Source organism: Hordeum vulgare, chromosome 6H (assembly GCF_904849725.1).
Source record: "Hordeum vulgare subsp. vulgare chromosome 6H, MorexV3_pseudomolecules_assembly, whole genome shotgun sequence".
Taxonomy (NCBI): Eukaryota; Viridiplantae; Streptophyta; class Magnoliopsida; order Poales; family Poaceae; genus Hordeum; species Hordeum vulgare.
Genome location: NC_058523.1, coordinates 531588023 through 531610280, shown reverse-complemented (window position 1 = coordinate 531610280; position 22258 = coordinate 531588023). Strand labels below are relative to the sequence as shown.

The following is a 22258-nucleotide window of genomic DNA, read 5'->3' as shown; positions in this document are numbered from 1 at the left end:
CTCCTCCGTCACCGTGGAGGGGAGGAAGTCCCCCTGGATCCACCCCGCCGGTAGCGTTCGCTGCCTCCGCGCAGGAGCCGCCGCCTTCCCCCTCTTCTTCCGTGCCTCTAGCTTACTAGTCTGCCCCTTGGTCATGGCGGAGGCTGTGGATGCGCGAGGGAGAAGGATAAGGAAGAAGCTTAGAAGGCGCAGAAGATGGCGAAGGAAGCGGAGCAAAAGTGAGGTGTCCGGCGAGCGTAACGAAAAAACCCTCGCTGCTGGGATTTAAGTAAGGTTCCGACTGGGTCACTGGCAAGTGGCCCCGAAATCTTATCCACCGACCGACCGCGGCGATATCAGTGGAGAGGATGAAGGCGCGAGAATCGAGGCGTCAGGCGCTACTCGAGCGCGATGGCGTCATTCCCGCTGAGCGCGCAGTAACCGAAATTTGAGGATCCCGGGAAATCCGCCTCTGTCAGTTGACTTGTCACGTCAGAAGATGCCACGGAAGCACTCGGTTTCCGACAGTTTGTTTCGCAACTACTTCCATTCGGATCATTGGTCAGAAAAGATAAAATGGATCGAGGCAAGCAACGCCAAAGGGACATCTGTATCAGTCGGATCCAAACTTCAAGCATTGCTTCGTCGTTCCAACCCCAATCCATTCGGGGACTAATGATGGGGTTATAGTCCTAGGGTAGGGTCATAGGCCTGCCCTGTAGGTCCTACCCAAGGCCTACGCCTCATAAGGGACAAGGCCCTTAGTCAGTTCCGACTGAACTAAGGAGTTCCCATCGTCCAGTCGGTAACAGGTCCTCGACCATCCAGTCGGAGACTAGCATTCGGAGTATATCAAACTAACCGACTGGATTCCACTCTGTGCATCGTAACCCCCCTGGAGGGAAACGGTCATACGTTTCCATGTGCCTTTATTAGCATTTAAGATGTACGTTACCTGTAACGTAGGCATTTAATCGCCACTACTCCACCCCTGTACACCGGACCGTTGTGGAGGGCAGCGCACTCTATATAAGCCACCCTCCCCCCACTGGTGCAGGGGTTAGCAATCCACTGTATTCTATATTCCACTCGACAACAAGCTCCCTGAGCACTGAGACGTAGGGCTATTACCTCCACCGCAGAGGGGCCTGAACTCATACAACCTCGCCGTAGCTAAGGCTCTGCCCATCCTTTCGTACCCTACACATCTACTGTCAGACTTATACCCACGACAATAGTGTTAAAAAAACTCTACCCCAGGTAAAAAAAAACCTCTACGCTCTGCATTTGGTAAAGTCTCAACAACATCATTTTCTTTTTTTATCATGTTTTGCGGACCTTTAATGTGAGAGTTGTGGCCAGTGGAAGTACTAGATCATGTTTAAAATTATTGATTTTGAATATACCATGTTATGTTCCCTTCTGGGAACAATTTCACATTCACTTTTTTTATGGTCATCGTCTTCTCTAACAGACTCTCCGAGCTTGATTAAGACCCTCTGCGCAAGCGATCACTTGACTAGCTCATGTGTTCGAGCAAGTATTCAGTTTGATCCCTAGCGCGAGGAATGGAGCGCTTGCGTTGGTGTGCGAATGTGGTTCCGGGGAGAAGGGATGTGAGGGTTGGATGGGGGTAGCAAATATACCGATCAATAGAGAGAGCTGGAGGTGGTCGGCAGAGGAACGACATGATTTGGATGCAGATAGCTAGAGATTTGAATACATTCCATGGGGGGGTTTAACATGAGGATGGATGGCAATGGCAACAATGATGAGCTGTGGGGTTGAGAGTTTCAATGTTATCATGGAGGTGCATCATAACAGAGGAGACACTAGGAGTGATGACCACCAGAGAAACAATGCACGGGTCGTGGAGTATGTGCGGCGGGGACACAGTCGATGACGAGGGTTTTTTGTGTTCAACCGATTGTGTGCTTTTTAGGCTCGACACACTTATTCTAGGCTCAATCGAATCGCATTACAACTTTACTTTTTTGAGATTTTCTTTTTTTTTGAGAAATCTTTCTTACTTGAGGATTCTTTTTCTCAAAATCGGATTGGTATTCATCCTAAACCCTTCAACACGTCGTGATCATGCTCGCTTAACTTTATCCTCTACTTTTTAAGCCTTGGACAATCCATTTTCCTTTTTATTGACCTTTTGCGAATCCATTTTTTACCGTCACAGTTGTGGCCATCAGATTATGAAATCATGTTTGATACGAGCGATTTTGGATTTATCATGGTTTGTTCTCTTTGATGGAACAATTTTGCATTTGCTTTCATTGATCATTGGCATATCTTACTAGGGGGCTCGAAAGATACATGGTTAGGGACCACTAGCCATACAATATCATTCTTCTCTATAATATTATACAACGTTAGGATGTTTATATTAAAACAATATTACAGTCTGTTTCTATAGATATACAGTTCAGGAGGTCTCCAATGGGGGGCCGATGGAACAACTGGTTGCATCAAGTGCGGAGGCTGATGGACATTCACCTCTATGATGAACCTGATATGATTCACTGGAAATTATCCGCCAATGGGTATTCTTCGTGAAATCTATGTATTTAGACTTAATAGATTATGGCCCAATCTCCAAATCAATTCATATTTGGAAGGCTAAAATACCTTTAAGAATCAAAATCTTCATGTGGTTTGTACACAAAGAAATGATTCTAACTAAGAATAACTTGGCAAAATGGAGGTGAGAGGGTAGTAAACGGCGTTGCTTTTGTGATCAAGACTGAAACTATACAACACCTCTTTCTCAAATGTCCTCTCGCCAAGCTTTTATGACATATGATTCATGTTGCCTTTCATGTCTATCATCCGAATAGTATAACACGTTATTTGACATGGCTATAAGTGGAGTTGAGCCAATTATTGCGGGGTATATTCGCGTAGGAGTTTATGCATTACTTTGAGTTGCGTGGAACTGTAGAAATGACATGATATTTAACAGACAAATTCTTATTAATTTTGTGTAGGTCATATACAAAGCTAATGTCTCGATCAGTACATGATAATTACTCATAACTGCGGTAGTCAAGGAGCTTATTGCTATTGGGTACAAGTGTAACCGGTGGAAGACGATAGCATGAAATACTTACAACTGATTTGGATGACGATCCAACAATAAGCTAGGTGTTTAGTCATCTTAATCTGTATTTTGCCGGTAGTGACACTTTTTTCATCATTTCATTCTATCTTATTAATGAGCTTGTATCGAATCGAAGACTTTTAAACCTTTTGTTTAATAATATGACAGCATGCATCACTGATGTAGAGGCTGAGGAAAACCCTCTTTTTGTTTTTAAAATGGCATATGTGACACATGGAAAGCTTGATTAAGACCCTCTAGGTCGCACACCATCATATCCTTCATGATTGCTAACTACCACTGGCTTGCATCATTGGCCATCGTTGCATGAAGCTTACTTTATAAATTACCGAGAAAAGAATTTCACATGATAGTATCTCCTTAGGAAAAGCTTGATTTCATGTTTTATTATATAAAATGGACAGGCATCAAACACAATATCTTAACTCGAAAGGTATTTTTTTTTCCTGAAAAGTAGTTGAATTCTCCCAACTATACTGGGCTTCTTGGCCACATCATATGTAGCTTAACTTTAGTACTCCCCTCATTTCCTTATACAAGGCTACTTTATATTTTTACATGTCTAACTTTGACCATAATAAGTATTGCACTGGATGCACCTTTTAAAGTAACTAGATGATGCCCCGCACGTTGCTGCAGGAACATTGCTAAAATATGGATAAATAGTTGTTATAAAAATTCTAAAAGTAATGAAAAGCCAATGTAAGCTTAGAAACAATAAAATACAAAGCACATAAAAATAGAGTGAAAATTATAGTTAAAATGTAATTTCTAACACAATATGAAGGATAAACTCTAATGTAAAAAACTACTCATGACTAATATGCATGAATTGATTATGTGACACCATTGCATGTGTAGAGTAATACAAAAAATGTTATTTATGTCTTGCATGCATACTTGCTTATGTGTCATGGTTGCATGGCTAGGAAAATTATTTAGTGGGTGAATTGATTATGTGGCACCATTGCATGTGTAGAGTAATACAAAAGATGTTATTTATGTCTTGCATGCATATTTGCTTATGTGTCATGGTTGCATGGCTAGAAAAATTATGTAGTGAGTTATAACTATTTAGTAATAGAGGATATCCAGTGATATATTTCTGATGGTATATAATTTATATTTTGTTCATTAAAGTTACAAGTCAAAGTTTGACAAAAATGATGTGGCCTTGTATAAGAAAATGGAGGGAGTACGACCTAACGATACAATTTGGAATAATAAAAAGGAAGTTTGGAACCATCAAAAGGGGAGTGCATCAAATATATTGATTGAGAATCAGATGGTTAGAAAGACTATGGTACCCCAGCCCGCAGAGTAGCCTTAGGTTTGATGCTTTGATGTCTCATTAATGTGTATTATTTTTTAATGAAAGAGGATGTTTTGATCGATAGCAAGGCGCCCGTGGTAGCTTCAACAATCTTTAAGTTCTACAAATCTGGTTAAACATAGTGGAGGGCCTAAGGGGAAAAGACAATGACGTGATATATTACTTAAAATTGGTGTCATGAAAAACATTGTCTTTTCATCTCTATTCGATGCTTAAACTTTTATATTTAAACACACATATAGCTCATATTTTATCGTGCATTTAGTTACATCTCCTAAATGCTTCCTTCTCTATTTGGCATCGCGCATTTAACTTCCAACGATATTTTATATCATTGGTGTCATGAAAAAGGTAGAATCCAACGATAAACTAATTTTCTTCCCACGATAAACATATGAGTTATAATTTCCAGCGATATTTTATATCATTTGTGTCATGAAAAAGATAGAATCCAACGATAAACTAATTTTCTTCCCACGATAAACATATGAGTTATAACTTCCAATGATATTTTATATCATTGGTGTCATGAAAACTTTGGCCACAATTATATTTTATATTTTATATCATTGGAAGTCATAACTCACGCGACACCTTTTTTAGTAATTCGGCATCTGTTACATATTGGAGGGCCTAAGGCTAGTTGTAATGGTTAGTATCATAGTACTAGTATCAGGCATATGATACTAGTGCATGATACTACACCCGTAATGCATAGTATCACATGTTAGTATCATAGGATATGTCATTTATTGACATGCATGACACATAGTAGCACAACATTTAATATGATACGGTATCATGATATGATACTCAACCCTCTCTTTCTTCATTTAATTCTATGCCACCTCATTAAAACTGCTTAGTTGTCATGCATGATATTAGCTATGGCACTCCCATTACGATCAACCTAAGGGAAAAAAAACCAATGTGGACACCGTGGCACAGGATCGGCTTCATGACTTGGCAACATGTCTATACCAGTAGTATTCACTAAAAGGATATCATCAAAGTACCGCTGCCTATAAAGGAATTTGACAAGACAGATATTGACAATGGCTTATCTATCGTCGCCGCCCAGGAGGCGTGCATAGGTGCACAAAGGTCAAGAGGAAAGGGACGACTTAGCTTAGTATAGGCTACCTGCTATAGATGCCACACGCAACCGGCCGGATCGATCCGACGAACGAGGCCGTGCGCCGGTTGCCGGCGACTCTCGCTCGCTCTCTCCATCGATGGTAAGTTCACTTCAGATAGTTCAACGTATACGTACCCATCGATCCAGCTCGTAGCAAACGTGCGTACACAAAATGCATGGCACGTCGGCGGCGACGGCGACCTCTCTCGGCCAGAAAGCAGAGGCCAAAATGCAAAAGAGTCGTTCCCTGAAAAGGGTGAGGAATCAAATGTGCCTTGTGATTCTGCATGATCGCGACAGAGAGATAGACTACAGAGACGAACCAACAAACCGATCGATCACACTCACAACCGTACTCATATTCTGTTATCAAAAAAAACAAAAAACACGAGCAGTGTCCAAACGGGAGATGGCCCAAACACATGATGATGCACAAGAAATCATGCATTATAAGTCGAGGCCCATTATAAGAGGCTCTGGAGGAAAAAGAAAGCGCTGCTGCTGCGGCCTGCACCAGCCCAGCGGAATGGAATAACAGCGAGCCCATACGCGGCTGTATGCGGCCCACAACAGAAGAACTATACCCCCATTCCGGCGCGGCCCATGAGAGGAAAGCACCGCAAACCCCACAGCCGCCACTCTCTCCCCGGCGCGCCGCCGCAGCCATGCTCCCGCTCGCCCGCGCGGCCCTCCGCCGCCTCGGCCCCGCGGCCGCGGGGGACGGCTCGCTCCCCGCCCGCCTCCTCCTCCTCGCGCCGCTCGCCTCCAAGCCGTCGTCGTCCACGCCGCCGGAGTACCAGATGCCGTCGGTGACGTGGGGCGTGATCCAGGGCCGCAGGGAGCGGCTCGTGTCCCGCGTGCTCGCCCTCGACTTCCTCCGCTCGGCCGGCGTCACCGACCCCGCGGGCGAGCTCGAGGCCGTCGAGCTCCCCTCCTCCCTCGACGTGCTGCAGGAGCGCCTCGACTTCCTCCTCCGCCTCGGCCTCTCCACCGACGACCTCTCCGCCTACCCGTTCCTCCTCGCCTGCTCCCTCCGCAAGAACGTCATCCCCGTCCTCTCCTACCTCGAGAAGCTCGGGGTCACGCGCGCCCGCCTCGCCGCCTTCGTCCGCGCCTACCCGGCCTGCCTCCACGCCTCCGTCGCCGTCGACCTCGCCCCCATCGTCAAGGCGCTCCGCGGCCTCGACGTCGACCGCCAGGACATCCCCCGCGTCCTCGAGCGCTACCCCGACGTCCTCGGCCTCAAGCCCGACGGCACCATCAGCACCTCCGTCGCCTACCTCGTCGGCATCCTCGGCGTCGCGCCGCGTGACATTGGCCCCATGGTGACGCACTATCCCTTCTTCCTTAGCATGCGTGTTGGCACCACGATCAAGCCCTTCTGCGATTACATCACATCTCTGGGGCTGCCGATGAGGATTCTCGCGAGGATTATTGAGAAGCGGCCATACATTCTTGGATATGATCTTGAGGAGACGGTCAAACCAAATGTCGAGGCATTACTCAGCTTCGGCATTCGGAAGGAGGTGCTGCCACTCATGATTGCGCAGTACCCATCCATCCTTGGGTTGCCTCTGAAGGTGAAGCTAGCGGCACAGCAGTACTTCTTCAACTTGAAGCTCAAAATTGACCCTGATGGGTTCGCTCGCGCTGTTGAGAAGTTGCCACAGCTTGTGAGCTTGCATCAGAATGTGATACTTAAGCCTGTGGAGTTCCTTCGCGGACGGGGAATCACCGATGATGATATTGGGCGCATGTTGATCCGGTGCCCACAGATTCTTTTGCTGCGGAATGAGCTCATGAAGAACAGTTTTTACTTCTTCAAGAGCGAGCTGAAGCGGCCAATAAGTGAACTTCTGGAGTACCCAGAGTATTTTACATACAGCTTGGAGTCAAGGATCAAGCCTAGGTACATGAGAGTGGCAAGCAAGGGGATTAGATGTAGCTTGGATTGGTTTCTGAACTGCAGCGACCAGAGGTTTGAGGAAAGGATGCGAGGGGATTTCATTGAAGGGGATGCACCAGGACCTTCGTTTACAATGGGTGGGAAGCTTCAGATGCCTGGTAACCAGATAGTGTCTGATGATGATAATGAGGATAGTGACGATGAGGTCCTATATAGGCGGACGGTTATGCTCTAGTGAGTACTGCTTCTTGTTCTTGCTTACGTGTTGTATCATTCCATCAGTCTATTAAGTATTGACAATTACAGAACATTGTTACCTTTGTGTCAGATTTGGTGGAAGCTAATCCATAAGGTCTTCCACATGCGTTTCGGACATCATCATATAAGCAAGTGAGTTCTAGTTTGCAAGTATTTTACATGACGGGCGGTATCTTTTCTCGCCCTGGTATTTTTCAAAGGAGCGAGAAATGATATATTTGCTGATACCAGGATTTCAAATCAGTGATGTAGAACATTCAACTTGTCTAATTTTCCAAGCATAAACAGCCACACAAAATTCTTAAGCAGTTTCATGCTATTGTGCTAAGCTAGAAGCAGAGAAGCACTGTTGCAGGGAGGAAGTAATAACTGAAGTGTTACTATTTATTGAACTGTGGTCAGAAATGTGTAGGTAACAGTAAGTAGTTTTTGGTACAATAATCCTAGACTTACGGAAGGATTTGTTACAGACCTTGCATACAAATTGACGTGCCCTGTTTTCCATGGTCCCTCAAAATGTAGCTCCTAGAAAACCAAACCCTGAATTTAACCTCATGCCCCCACCTCAGCCCGTAAACTATATCCGTAATATACTAATGCTAGCAGGCAGAAGCCGCCGCGCCGTGGTTGAGCATGTGCATACATATGTATTGTTTTAAATATTAGAGTAAGAGAAGAGGTGGTAGTGATACAGAGGTTGAGCTGGTTGCAGGCGATATTCAAATTTCTTACATGAAAAAAAAGCACATCCAACTGAAAAGGGAAGTAATTTAAAATTATGCATGGTACATCCAACAAAATTTAAGAGTATTAACTGAAGCTACTCAAACCCATCGCCGTTATTGTTTACCTTTTCTAAAATACGCATAAGTATATGGGACGAGCATTTAGCAACAATTTCTTACACGTTCTTTCTATATCTCTTTGCATATAAGTTAATGTGGAATATCATTGGAAGCAAATGGATTATTTCTACGTAAAGAATAACCAGGATTCATGAATTTTCTATTCCAACTGAGAAGTACACTTGACTGTGTTGAACTCAGTCTTTTCAAGAATAGCCCCTCATGGGAATCACAAGGACAACCATTAATATTCTTATCTAATTATGCATATTATGGAAATGCCAGCTCAAATAGCCAGAGCTTAGTGAGCAAGCTACTGGATAACCAAAAATTGAAATAGGACTTCCAGCAGGCACGATCTTGCGGTTACAACTGTAACTGCTCAATGCCTCTTTTGGACTCCGAATACGTTGCATTCTTTTGATTTATAGAGACAAAAGATTAATGGTAATCTTATGAGAAGCCAACTTGTCTGACAAGGATGATCATCAAGCTGCAAAAAAATATGCACTTTGTCATTTGAGAATGCAAAGAGAAAGAATTGGACAATTAGCAGGAACCATAAGAACACCTAATAAAAATATCATGAAATGCTAAGGTAACCCCAATTGCCATGGAGAAATCATTTACCAACGAACTGTACTGACATATTATGCCCACAGGCTATGTGTTGTAGTAATTTGTTCTAAATGATAAGGATTTCTTCAGACTTCATTTTTTCATTATTGGCTTATGTTCTTATAGCAAAGCTGCTGCTGCATATAATTTCTGAACATTAGCATGTAAGCTCTCTCTGTTCTGCTTGTTATGTCATAACACCATGCATACCTAGTTTACTCTGGTTGGGACTGATGCCATCTATTGGAGACAACATACGTCATGAATATAGGTCTCGGAGGTAAAGGGGACATGAATAATAGACAAAGGGTCATACACTTCAGAACTTTAACATCAATCTGGAATGACGTAGCTGAGACTGTTAAACTTCGACCGGAAGTTGTTACTTATTAAGTGAATTATGTCCCTAGTTTCAGTTTCTATAGTTGGCCAGCAACACACACAAATATGGGTCTCATTCAAAGTCTGATTGATATGTCAAGCATACAAAATGCTCTAAAGCATGGGAAGGATAGAAACAGACATTTTAGTTTCACCTCAAATTTTCTAGCAAAAACAAAGGTGAGGAAAACCTTGGAAAGCCATGACACGCACTTCCCTTGGCAAATATCTTGACAACGATAAGCAAAATCAGGGGTCTCACCTACGAAGAACAAACAAACAAAGCTAGGGGCTTGCTAGTATAAACCTAACATGCTAGTATTCAGTAACTAATCTTCCATTATTGTAAGTGCTTAAATATACTCGATTGATACTGAATATGCAATTGCCAACCTCACAGTAAAATTATAGCTATATGAGGCTCCTCATGATTGGCACATACAGACCCAGGCTAGAGTGCTTAGGCATGTGGCTGAACTAATAATAATGACGTCAGTCCTGCACCCTCACCGAAGTCTCTGATCATTTAGATGATTTCTCTTTTTACTTCCCTCTCCCAGGGAGAAAGCCATGTTCAGTAGTATTTTTTATCATTTAGATGGTTTCTCATTTTACTTCCCTCTCCCGGGGATAAAGCCATGTTCAATAATATTTTTTCTGCAGTTTTGTACTGTAGTGCTTGCTACTGCTTGGTATGTACTGTGGTGGTTGCTACGACTTGTTTTTAAGTTTTTTTTTTCTTAGGTTACTACTACCTCTTCAGTAGTATTTTTAGCTTGCTACAACATGTTCTTCTATTAGTCGCTTGCTACTACATGTTTCGCACAATTTTTCTAACAGTGAAAGCAGAGAGCAATGTAGGCATCCTTGTAAGTCTCCAACCGTGCTATCTTGTTTCAGATCAATCTTCTTGTCCTGTTGGTCTGAAGGTGCTAAAGAATGAATGTTGATTGGAATGAAACTGTGACCTATGAGCATAATTAAACAGAGATAATTTAGTTATGGGCCGAAGTTAATCATTGTCACACAAAATAAAAACTGCAGGTAGCACAAGAAAACCTAGATAAGTAGAGCAAACCACTACCAAGTAATACATACATAGATCCTTATTTTCCTGAATATATAGTGGACAACATTAAGCAAGAAATGTGGCTTAATCTTGCAATGGAAAAATTGGATTCAGACTCGAATTAAGAAATCCTTATCAACATAACTGACAGATAACTGGAGAAATTAAAGCAAGAAGCGTGATAAGGAGCTTACCTTTGAAATTTTGTTGAATAACTCGAGAGCACTGCAGTACTGGTCGTCAAAGCACACATAAAGTAATAAGTTGTCAGTTATCACATAATTAAAAGTATAAGATGCATAACAGGTGAAATAAGTAGAGTTCTTTCTGACAGAGGGAAAGAGGCCAACCCATGTAATACTTATGTGTTTAGTGGATAAACATATGAAACCAATTGCCTCTTTCAAGTTTGCTAGTGCTATACAACCAAAGACATGATATATATGCTATTGTAACCAGAAACGATTCATTATAGAAAAGAACCTCCAGGGAAAGGAATGTGATAGAAACAGAAACAACACACAACCAAACAGATCTAACTGGAAGAGATCTATAAGAACCATGTGCAGCATTTTAACTGGAGTGTAGAGAGCCCTCACAGTTAGCATATTGGAAAACAATTGCCTACATTTATTATTATAAAAAAAAGAGGAACAACTGGGTTGATTTGCTTCAATCAAATTAATTCAGATAAGTACCAATGGTCTCTATGAGTATTTTCTAATCATAAAGCTCCTCACATCCCCTTGTTGAAAAGATAAAAAATGCATGAAAAGACTGTGTAAATCATCACAATGAATGTAAACTGGCCATACATAATACAAAGAAAGTGTAAACCAGTAGAAGAGAATAAAATATGACTTTTTATGGTCAAAACAATATGACTGTACATTTAATTCAGATCTACAAAATAGAACCAAGATGCAATATCCACCAGGAATATGTCTCTTCTACCCATATTGCAGGAACATGATCGAGTAATCCTTAACAATTGACATGTATGTTTGCCAAACAATATAAATAGGGAATGAACTACAAATACAATATCAACATTATATATGAGGCTTTTCTTTTTCAGGGTAAAATCATTAAGAGCAGTAAATAGATAGCGTGGCTGTGTACTAATCAATGGCAAGCTGCAATGCTGTCGGCCAACAAATTTTATGTGAAACCAATATTTCTAGCTGCAGCACGTTTCCTTCCAAACCTCAAACAATTAGCAGGATAGCTCCAATACTGAGCAATTAATCATTGTTCACCGTATTGCATACTCATAAGGGATGCAGATGCTTCACATCTCTTGTGTCTTTCTTTCTTCACTTTTCAATGGATCTAGTCTTAAAGAATAAGAAGATGCAAGTCCATATAACATTGTCAGTTCTGATAAAAACTATTTTATTCAACTACAACATGATTAATTGCAAAATCCTAGACGTTGTCAATACACAATAATAATATATTTAGCCATGCATTTATCGAATTTAGTGAAAATTGAAGAGAAGAGGCGCATTGTGAGATGGGTGTTGGCTCAACCTGCACCGCGGTCGTGTGTTGTGCGTCGTCAACCTCGGTTCAGCACCAACAGCAGCGTCGCCTCGTTCCACGACCTTCAATGTTGTTCGCCGGCATCCGCCGTCACGTTGGAGACAGTGGTGGCTAGGGTTTGTCCGGGAGTTGCTTCGACGACCGTAGAGGAGATCAAGACGATCTACCCTATCTAAGAGGAGGATGAAAGGGGTGATAGAGGATAGGGCAAGATGGGGATGGAGAGGAGAGGAAAGGCCGTGGTGAGGATGGAGCGACCAGCGACCGGATCAAACTGTGGCCATGGGAGGTGCGTCGATGACGGCCCGCGGAGGACGGCGGCGACAGACGGTGGCGGGACGGCGAGGGATCTGCGGGTGGACGTGGCGCGGTGGCGAGGGATCGGCGACACGGTCCCTTTTGCTCTCCCTCCTCTCTCTCTCTCTCGTTAGCCCCCTCTCCCTATCTGCGTGAAGAAGGAAGGAGGCTGAGCTGTGGATACGGGCCTCGCGTCCAGATATTTCCAGTGCTTGGGCATTCAGCGGTAAATCCTTTGTAGCAGTAAAAAAATCAAAAAAACAAGGAAAATTAAGCCTGCACGTATCGGCCTAGTAAGAGGCCTCGCCTAGAACTGAGAATGCATGGGAGGAGCCCCTGCTTAGCAGCTACTCCCTCCGTTCCTAAATACTCCCTCCGTCCCAAAATTCTTGTCTTAACTTTGTCTAGAAATGGATGTATCTAAATACTAAAACTTGACTAGATACATTCATATCTAACAAATCCAAACAAATCCAAACAAATCCAAGACAAGAATTTTGGGACGGAGGGAGTATAAGTCTTTTAAGATATTCCACTAGAGAACTACATACGGATGTATATAGACATACTTTAGAGTGTAGATTCAATCATTTTGCTTTGTATGTAGTCTCTTAGTAAAATCTCTAAAAAGACTTATATTTAGGAACGGAGGGAGTATAATATATTGTATGTATTATGTAGTCTGTAGATGTAGCATTACACTTTGGTATATGCTCCTTGAGAAATTACCTGGACGAGGCGGAGATGTCCGTGTCAACACACTTGATGCCCTTTTGAGGACATGGTAGATCTTATAATTTTATGTTCTGCTCAGTACAAAATAGTCAAAATAGTAATAACGTTGTAACTTATGATTTACTTCTGGAGACTTCAATTTAATCTAGCTCTTTTATTTTGTTCATCACTCCAGGCTTATATATTGTTGGTCGTCTTCGTTTGGAACGAAATTGGCTAACCGTCCAAGCATCCTGGCAATGCTGGATGGAGGCCTCTCTTGCCACCAGCCTCTAGCTGAGGTGGCCGGGGTGCCTGTCTAAGTGATGACCTTGACCGTGCCAGTGGTACTCGAGTCTCGGGTACATCCTCAGATCCCTCTCCGTGAAGGATGAAAGCGGGACATGTGTACATAATTTTGAGCGGGTGATGGATGAATTCCTCTAGCGAACAGACATGATGTATCACTGATGAAAATGTTGTCCCACTGGAAAGAAATGCTAGTTCATTGTTGCAGTAGTTGATGTTGATTTTTGGTACTCTATCTAGGACAGGGTGTGCTCACACAATAGGGTTCAGATTTTTGTACTAACACTTAGTATTACTATGTACTGTTAACTCAAATACTCAGCATAACATAGCTTTGATGGGGACTTCATGGCAAATCTTATTTGAATCTGAAACAAAGGCGCATGGGGAGCCAAGCTGTGATGACGGAGCAATCTGAGCGTTTCTTGTGCAGTCTGCAACACCGGCGTGTCTCCTCAGGCATTTTCTGTCTGGGCTTGAGCGATCGACTTAATTCGTTGACTGGCAGCTCTGCTACTTAATCAAGTCACCATATTAGCGGCGAGATCACCCAACCAAAGTCATCTCATCGGATTAGAGTCGTAATCACAGCAAAATCTCGACCTCATTTAAGGCAGATCTCTTATCCTCTAATCCTCTTGAGTACCAACGCAACAAAAGTTTTCCCTGCACGGAAGAATGTTGGTGAATGCCTAGAGGACACCAACATACGAACACATATTTGATCGGACCACTCTGTGTGTGTGTGTGTGGCACATTTCCTCTATCCACTGTGGCAGTGACCAGCATCGTTTCTCGCTCCAGATCGATCGCCATCTGCTTGGTCCGCTACCAAAGCTGCCCACAATCCAACCATGCAATGTTGCATCAATTATGATGATCCTCTTAAAAAAAAAGTCTTTTGTAGCTCGCAGAATTGCAACTTGCAACACGCAAAAGTTTCGCTATAAAACCCCTTGCACATGCACCTGTCAAAGCAGCGCTCTACTGCCGGGACAATGGAGATGCATGGCGGCAGGGCAAGCCGGCGCCGACAACGGAGGCAAGAAGCCGTTGCCATGGTGCTCGCTCTAGCCACACTAACACTAGCAGCAGCTCCTGCCGCCGGAGAGCAACAGGAGGCGTCGGGCGCGAACGTCACCGCCATCTGCTCGTCGACGCCGTACCCGGGCGCGTGCCGCACGGCGCTGTCCTCGTCGGCGTCGCGGGCTGCCAAGGACCCCTTCGCGGCATCCGTGCAGTTCGCCATGGCCAGGGCCGCGTCGGCCCGCGCGCTGGCGCGCAACCTCTCGGCGTCTTCCTCCGCGCGCCGGCGCGGTGGCGTGCTGCCGCCCTCCGGCATGGACGACTGCGCCGAGCTGCTCGACGCCAGCCACGCCCAGCTCGGCGACGCGCTCGCCGCCGGCTCCGCGCACGACGCCGAGACGTGGCTCAGCGCCGCGCTCACGAACCAGGACACCTGCGGCGACAGCCTCGACGCCGTGCCGGCATCCGCGGGGCGGGAGGGCGTGCTCAGGCGGGTCGGCGCCCTCGCGGAGTTCATCGGCACCGCGCTGGCGCTGCACGCCAAGCTCAAGGGCGGGAGCGCGTCGCCGCCACCATCCGCCGCGCCCGACCGTGCGTTCCCGTCCTGGGTCCCCGACCACGACATGAAGCTGATCCTGGAGTCCGCCGCGGGCGGCGTGACGCCGGACGCCGTGGTGGCGCTGGACGGCAGCGGGACGCACGGGACCATCGGCGACGCGATCGCAGCCGTGACCGCGGCGGCAGTGCCGCCGGTAGGCTCCTCCAAGGCGGGCGTCGGAGCAGGGAGGAAGGTGATCTACGTGAAGGCCGGGCGGTACGAGGAGAGCGTGCGGATCTCGAGCAGGCAGAGGAACGTGATGCTGATGGGCGACGGCAAGGGGAAGACGGTCATCGTCGGCCACAGGAGCGCCGCCGACGGCTACACCACCTACGCCTCCGCCACCGTCGGTACGTATACCAAATTAAAGCCCATGCATGCACGCCGCATCGTCAACTCAAATCAAGGACAACTGCTACAAAAGCGACATATATTACTCCATCTTTTTCCCATCTTCTTCAATTTGGTTGCAACTTTTTTCCTTGTCCTAGCTAGGTTCTTGAAGAAGAAATTATTACCTACCCTACCATGACAGCAGCACCCCATGCAAAAGCTAAATCCCAAAAATGGAGCAGCTGGCCACTACAGTTGCATGTACCCCTCCAAATGTAAAGGCTCAAGCAACCCAAAGTCCCAAATATGCCCATGCCAATACTTCGATTTGGTCACTAGATCCATACACTTCTCACCACTTTATTTATATCATCGATCTCATCGCAATATGTATGCTGCACCATCAGTAGAAGAGGGGATGCTTCACATGCATCTTTTCCAGTACTCGCTAACGCGTTCAATGTGGTCGTGTGTGCATGCATGCATGGCAGCTGCAATGGGTTCGGGCTTCATAGCCAAGGGCCTGACCATCATCAACGACGCCGGGCCGGGCAAGGGCCAGGCGGTGGCGCTGAGGGTCGGCGGCGACCTCTCCGTCGTGTACCAGTGCGACATCGAGGCGTACCAGGACACCCTCCACACGCACTCCAACCGCCAGTTCTACACCGAGGACGGCATCTCCGGCACGGTGGACTTCATCTTCGGCAACTCGGCGGTGGTCATCCAGAACTGCGACATCCGGCCCAGGAAGCGCCGGCCGTCCGGCCAGAAGGACACGATCACGGCCCAGGGCCGGACCGACCCGAACCAGAACACCGGCATCTCCATCCACAAGTGCCGGATCGCCGCCGCGTCGGACCTAGGCGGCACCGAGGTGTATCTTGGCCGCCCGTGGAAGGCCTACTCGCGGACCGTCGTGATGGGGAGCTCTCTCGACCGTTGGATCGCCCCGGCCGGGTGGCTGGAGTGGTCGGGCCAGTTCGCCCTCAGCACGCTCTACTACGGGGAGTACGGGAACACCGGGCCTGGCGCCGGGACAGGCGGGCGGGTGAAGTGGGCCACGTCAATGTCCACCGTGGACGCCACGCGGTTCACGGTGCGGGATTTTATCTTGGGAGACTCATGGTTGGGTGACACCGGAGTGAGCTACACTTCGGGGCTATGACTGATTAAGATGGTGTCATGTTGCCACTGCTCTGTTGATTGATTAACTTGAAATATGGAACCGGATCACATGTAAGGACTGGATTGGTAACAATAAGGTGGAAGCTGGTGAGCTGCTATGCTAGCTAGGCTAGCTACCTGCTAATCTATGAGCTGCCAAGCTGTTGCTGTGCATGTCCCATACTTAAATCTAAACGAGGCTTGTTATTCACAGAAAGAGCACATTTATAACCTCTTGCTACAAACAAAAAATCAAGGTACATCTATCATAAGAAGAATCGAACAAGAACCGAGGGTACGTTCAGCTTCATTATGCTTGTAGAATTACCCTCAGATGCCTCAACTCCTAACAAACACTTACAGGATCGATTCATGAGTTCGTCACTTTGGAACCGACACTGCCGAGAATGATCATTCATGGGCTAGGAAATTGCAACAAAATACACCTTCAGAGTCTGGTATAATAATAAAAAAACCATGTTTTTAGAGGATTTTAACACATAGCCCGAACTCTAGGGCTAGTTAATGCGTAACAAAAAAACTTCATTTTTTCATTCTTCTAGAAATGCAATTCCAATGCCACAAATTCATTCCTTCATAGAAAACTAAATTATTATTATTTTATTATATTTTACTTCTACTTTAGGGGTAGAACAAAAGCAAGTAAATTATTTTCTTCTTAGGAAATTTCATTATTACGAAATTTCACTATGTTATGCTTCTTCTTGCATATTAAAGAAAATTATAATTCATGTGTGAATTGTGTGCAAATTTTATTACTGATTATTATTATTTTTCTTAAAGGATAATACCAATTCCAGTAATTCAATCTTCACTAGAAAACTCCATTATTATTATTTTGTTTCATTTTATTTCTTCCCTAAGGGCCACTAAATTTATTTCTTCTTAGGCAACTTCATTTTTTCTAAGATCCGACTTTTATATGATTATTCTTTCATATTATAAAAGTGTAATTTATGTGTAAATTGTATGCAATTTATTTCTTTAAAACAACTATTTTCTTCTTCTTAAAGGGCAATACCAATACCACTAATTCATTCTTCCTTAGAAAACTTCATTATTTTATTTTATTTTAGTTTTTTTCTTTCTTTCTTTTTAAAGGTAATACACATGTCACTAATTTATTCCTTCTTAGGAAATTCCTTTTTTCTGAAAGTCCACTATTATTTGCTCATTATAAATAACACAATTTATGTGTAAATTGTGTGCAATTTTCTGTTATTTCTTTTTTCGAAGAAAGTTAATTCCATTGTCACTAATTGAGTACTTCTTAGGAAAAAAATTGGCGAAATTCCACCAGTATATGTGGTTGTTGCATATTTTAAAATATTGATAGCAATGTACTCCCTGCAAATTTCGCAGGTAATTGTTTTAAATTTTAAATTTTATTTTTTAAAGTGTAATAGAAAAGCCACTAATTCATTCTCTTTGGGAAAACCTTAATTTATTTTTATTTTTATTTTTATGATATTATTCTTTAAGGTGTCACCAGCACACATATTTGAATGTCATGCGTGTGGCCATTTTTCTTCTTTTGGTTATTAGATTATCAACTCACTGTAATTTTTACCATGGTTGTTAAAAAAATTGATATTCTAACAATACTTAGAATATCAATAATAAAATGTGAAATACCCTAATTATTTGCAACATCTAATATCTTCGTGAGAGGGTATTTTAGTAATTTATGTTTGAAATAATATCTCGAAGACATGAAGTTAAAAGCTCTAGTTTCCTATAGGAGACGCATGTGCAGTATAGCATACCCACATAGAGGAGAACCGGTCGATTGTGCCTTGGCCAGCTTGTATAGCGAGCCGAGGCAAAAATTTGTGTTTTGACCCTTTTACGGAAGTTGATCGAGATCTGACCCTGGTTTGTAAAATTTTCGGGATCTGGCCCTTTTCCTACCGCCAAGGTCCATGACGGTAGGAAAGTTATCCATGTCTGGACGTCACCATGACGCATTCGATCAACTTCCGTAAAAGGGTCAAAACACGAAATTTAGCCGCCAACCGATGCTCTCTTTAGATGGATCAACCTTAAAAAAGGGAAATTGCGAGAGACAAATTTGTGGTAGGTCAAGTGACCTAAATTTTGTTTCCAGTCAACTAACCACTAGCCGGTCTCAATTTCTGTAATTTTATATAAAAAATGCAATTCGAATCTGGGAAAACATTTGGATCTTCGAAATGGCTTGGAAATTGACGTGAATTATCCAAGAACAATTAATTTGATTTATAAGAAGTTTCCAAATTTTCCTGGCTAGTTCAAAAATTCCACATATATGACCAAACAATATTATATATTTCATCAATTTGGAGATGCGTCCACCTCAACTCGAATCATCATTCTAGTTAAACCACTAATTGCGGGGTTCTCCATTTATTATTTCTAGAGTCTGAGTTATGTGCTCAAATTCCCGAAAAGTGTGTTTTTGGTCCAACTTACTCTGTTTGGGTGGGAGAATATCAGCTTGCCATCCTAAAAATTGTGAAGAACCAAAGCTGGATGAAATCGGTGACCTCGGTCCTTAGATGATTTGATTGGCAATTGACAACATAACACATAACAGGAGGTCCAATCACCCTTTGCTATCTCTGAAATTTTTTGTGGGAAACAAAATAGAAGGTCAGGTGGGAGATTGAAAATTCTTTCTTTTGAAAAGAAAATGCCACCAGAAGTAGCCTTCTTTCGTAGCCAAGGCGTGAACCTTGGCCCTTGTTGAAGACATGACCTTTTATTTTTCCTCTTTTGCTCCAAAGATCACATCCACCGATGTGATAGCCTAAAAAAAATATGCACGAGTGTGAACGATTAAGAAATAATAGTGAAAGTGTGGCCTGTCATTCTAACTTCTAAGCAGTGTTAACATGTGACTGTCATGCAAGGACTTCAAATTTTAAATCTCACAGGCTAGCTTGAAACAATCAATGGAGAGATATCTGGCTCATCCCACATGCACTATTTTTTTGAAAAGGAGGTTAAAACCCCTGGCTTGTGCATCAATTGATGCATACAACCATGTTTACTAACTATTCAACAAAGGTATGAAAAAACATACATCAAACCAACCGAAACCACCACTAATACCTACAAACTCGATAATATGGAGTGCTCTCACTCCCCGTATCGAAAACCGAGGTCGTCGTTGAATCATCCGCATGATGTATCGAAATCTATAGCCGGTCCAGCAAATCCAAAGCATACACCACATGCACACGTTTTAGAAGTTGCCATCATCATCGAACCGCTGACCCACCTTCAGAAAAAAGATCCACATCATCCAGTCCGTTTGTCATCTACACCACCTCGATGCCAAGTGACACCACCTCCCTAGCACGTCATGGTCGTCGTCGGTACACCGCAGCGCCATGCCGCCAAGTACCACCAGCCGACCCAACTTGAAGTCTCTCGAAGATCTGTCGTGCGTAGCACGTGTCAAAAAGGCATGACACAGCGTAGCACCTATTGACCAGGCATGACTTGACATCTCCGCCAAAGCTTCGTGTAAGACGAAGCAGCTCCACCTCCTTCCTCTGTCTTCTAGCACTGCGACACAAACGATGCTCCCAAGAGAGAAAGGACACCGCAGTGTCTCCATCCTTCGATCTGGAAGACCAGATCCTAAGGTTTTCCCCCGAGCAGCATGAGTGGGTCGACGATAGTTACACGATGATGTCTTCATCAAGGTAACAGTGCAAAACTTTGCCATCATCCGTCATTGGCTCGGTTTTTACCGGCAACTATGTCACCATGACTCACAACCGGGTCTAGATGATGGATCTCGAAGGAGATAACCTTAGAACGACCACTTTGGACGAAGGAGATAACCACCACCTTGGACGAAGGAGATAACCACTCACCATCCAACCTTAGAACGACCACCTTGGACGAAGGAGATAACCACCACCGACGAGCATAGGTTCGCCGCCGCCCGGGCGCTCGTGTGATGCAGGTCAAAACCAGGAGCGCCAACGCGATCCAAAGCCAAACCGGAGGTTGAGCAGTTGCAACATGACCGCCAACGCCACCTGTCGTTGCGGCTACAGACCCATCGCCATACTCCAGTCGTCGTTGTCCGCCTTTACCGTCGAGGAGATCAAGATAAAAACCAGTGTCGCGATCTTGAGCAGCTGACGCGCGAGAAGAAGGCTGCCGCCGCCGAGCTGCTCGATTTTGCCCTGGCGCCGTTGGCGACGGTGCGGAGAGGAGAGTGGTGACGGGAACTCATCAATGTGAACAACCCGTTTGAATGTAGATATCGGACGCTGGAATTTGTAATTGGCATTGGGTTGGCCCGAATGCCGATGTTTGGGTGACCTAGACATGAAAAAAGTCCGAAAGAAACCTTAAACTTATAGACGAAAGCTAAATCAAACCCAAACTTCAAATTCTGGAAACCAGCATATCAAACTCTTTAATCCCAATCTATTTTAAACCTTGAAAGAGTTTTCAAATAGGGATTGCTGACGTGGCATGTCAAATTCCGGATTGTTAGCTGTAGACTCAATTGGGCCAGCCCAACAGGTACCAAGCGAGTTTCTTTTTTTTAGAGGCGTGACCTAAAAAGTATTCCTCTTTCTCAAAGCGCCACCTATTTTTTTTCCTAGAGGAATGACCTAAAAACATTTCTCTTTCTCAAAGCGCCACCTAAAAATTAGAAAACAATAATGACTCCCGCGTAGTCAAATTTGGGACCTTTCAAAATTAAACTCATCCCGATAGCCACTAGAACGTACCACGATGACTATCATAATCAGAGGCTCAGGCTATTTAATCAGAAACCGAAGCGTCGAACTTTGAAAACATTTTTTAGGGGCGAACAAATAATGAAAACATAAACTTTTATGGAAATGTTCGACCATTTTATAAAGTGTGAGCACATTTCGAATATTCCTAATACGTAACAAAAAACTATTTCAAAAAGAATTAATTGAAAAAGCTAACACTTTTTGAAACATACTTTTTTAGAAACCTGAATATATTTTTAAAGTGCGAACACCTTCTCAAATTTCTAAAAATAGAAAAAAAAATTCGAAACCTGAACAAATGTGTAAAAGAATGTTTGTGACATCTAAGAACTATCACGAGTTTTGAAACTGTACATGGCATTTCAAAAAATTGTTTGAAATATAAAATAATATTCATATGATTCAGTCAAATGTTTGGTCCACTCAAAAAATGTACATTTGAAGAATGATCACGAGTTTCAAAAAATGTTCTTGTGACATTTTCAAAAAGAAGCGTATACAATGTAAAAAAGATGTTTGGGTGATCTAAAAAAATGTGCCAAACCCTTAAAAGAATATGTGTGACATGTGTTCGAAAAAATGTATAGACAATTAAAAAAATGTGTAGCAAAGTAAAAAAAAACATGTTCGTATAGTTCTATAAAACGTTTTATCATCAAGAAAATGTAAAACATGTATCAAAAAATATTACCTTTATTCAAAAAAGTTCTGGTTACATACATTTAAAAAATGTAAATAATGTATGTGAAAAATGTTGAAAGTGCCTAAAAAAATATTTCACGTGTATGCTAAAAATTTACATTGGATACTGAGAACAAATGCGAAAATAGATAACATAGA

At 43.6% G+C, this 22258-nt stretch overlaps 2 protein-coding genes across 3 annotated transcripts; both read left to right on the top strand.

The window, feature by feature from the left end:
- Window positions 1–6083: 6083 nt before the first annotated feature.
- Window positions 6084–13896, top strand: LOC123402712 (transcription termination factor MTERF4, chloroplastic). 2 transcript variants are annotated; one of them, XM_045096665.1, is made up of 3 exons: window positions 6084–7720; window positions 7815–7876; window positions 13410–13896. In XM_045096665.1, coding segments are annotated over exons 1-2 (1584 nt in total). In that variant the 5' UTR covers window positions 6084–6137; the 3' UTR covers window positions 7816–7876; window positions 13410–13896. The 2 variants fall into 2 exon arrangements, with proteins under 2 accessions (XP_044952600.1, XP_044952601.1); XM_045096666.1 differs by having other exon boundaries at window positions 6196–7720; window positions 7793–7876.
- A 590-nt stretch (window positions 13897–14486) lies between these two features.
- On the top strand, window positions 14487–16788 carry LOC123402985 (pectinesterase-like). Its single transcript, XM_045096958.1, has 2 exons — window positions 14487–15496; window positions 15971–16788. The coding sequence occupies exons 1-2, from the start codon at window positions 14521–14523 to the stop codon at window positions 16642–16644; spliced, it is 1650 nt and encodes a 549-aa protein (XP_044952893.1). The 5' UTR covers window positions 14487–14520; the 3' UTR covers window positions 16645–16788.
- Window positions 16789–22258: the final 5470 nt, after the last annotated feature.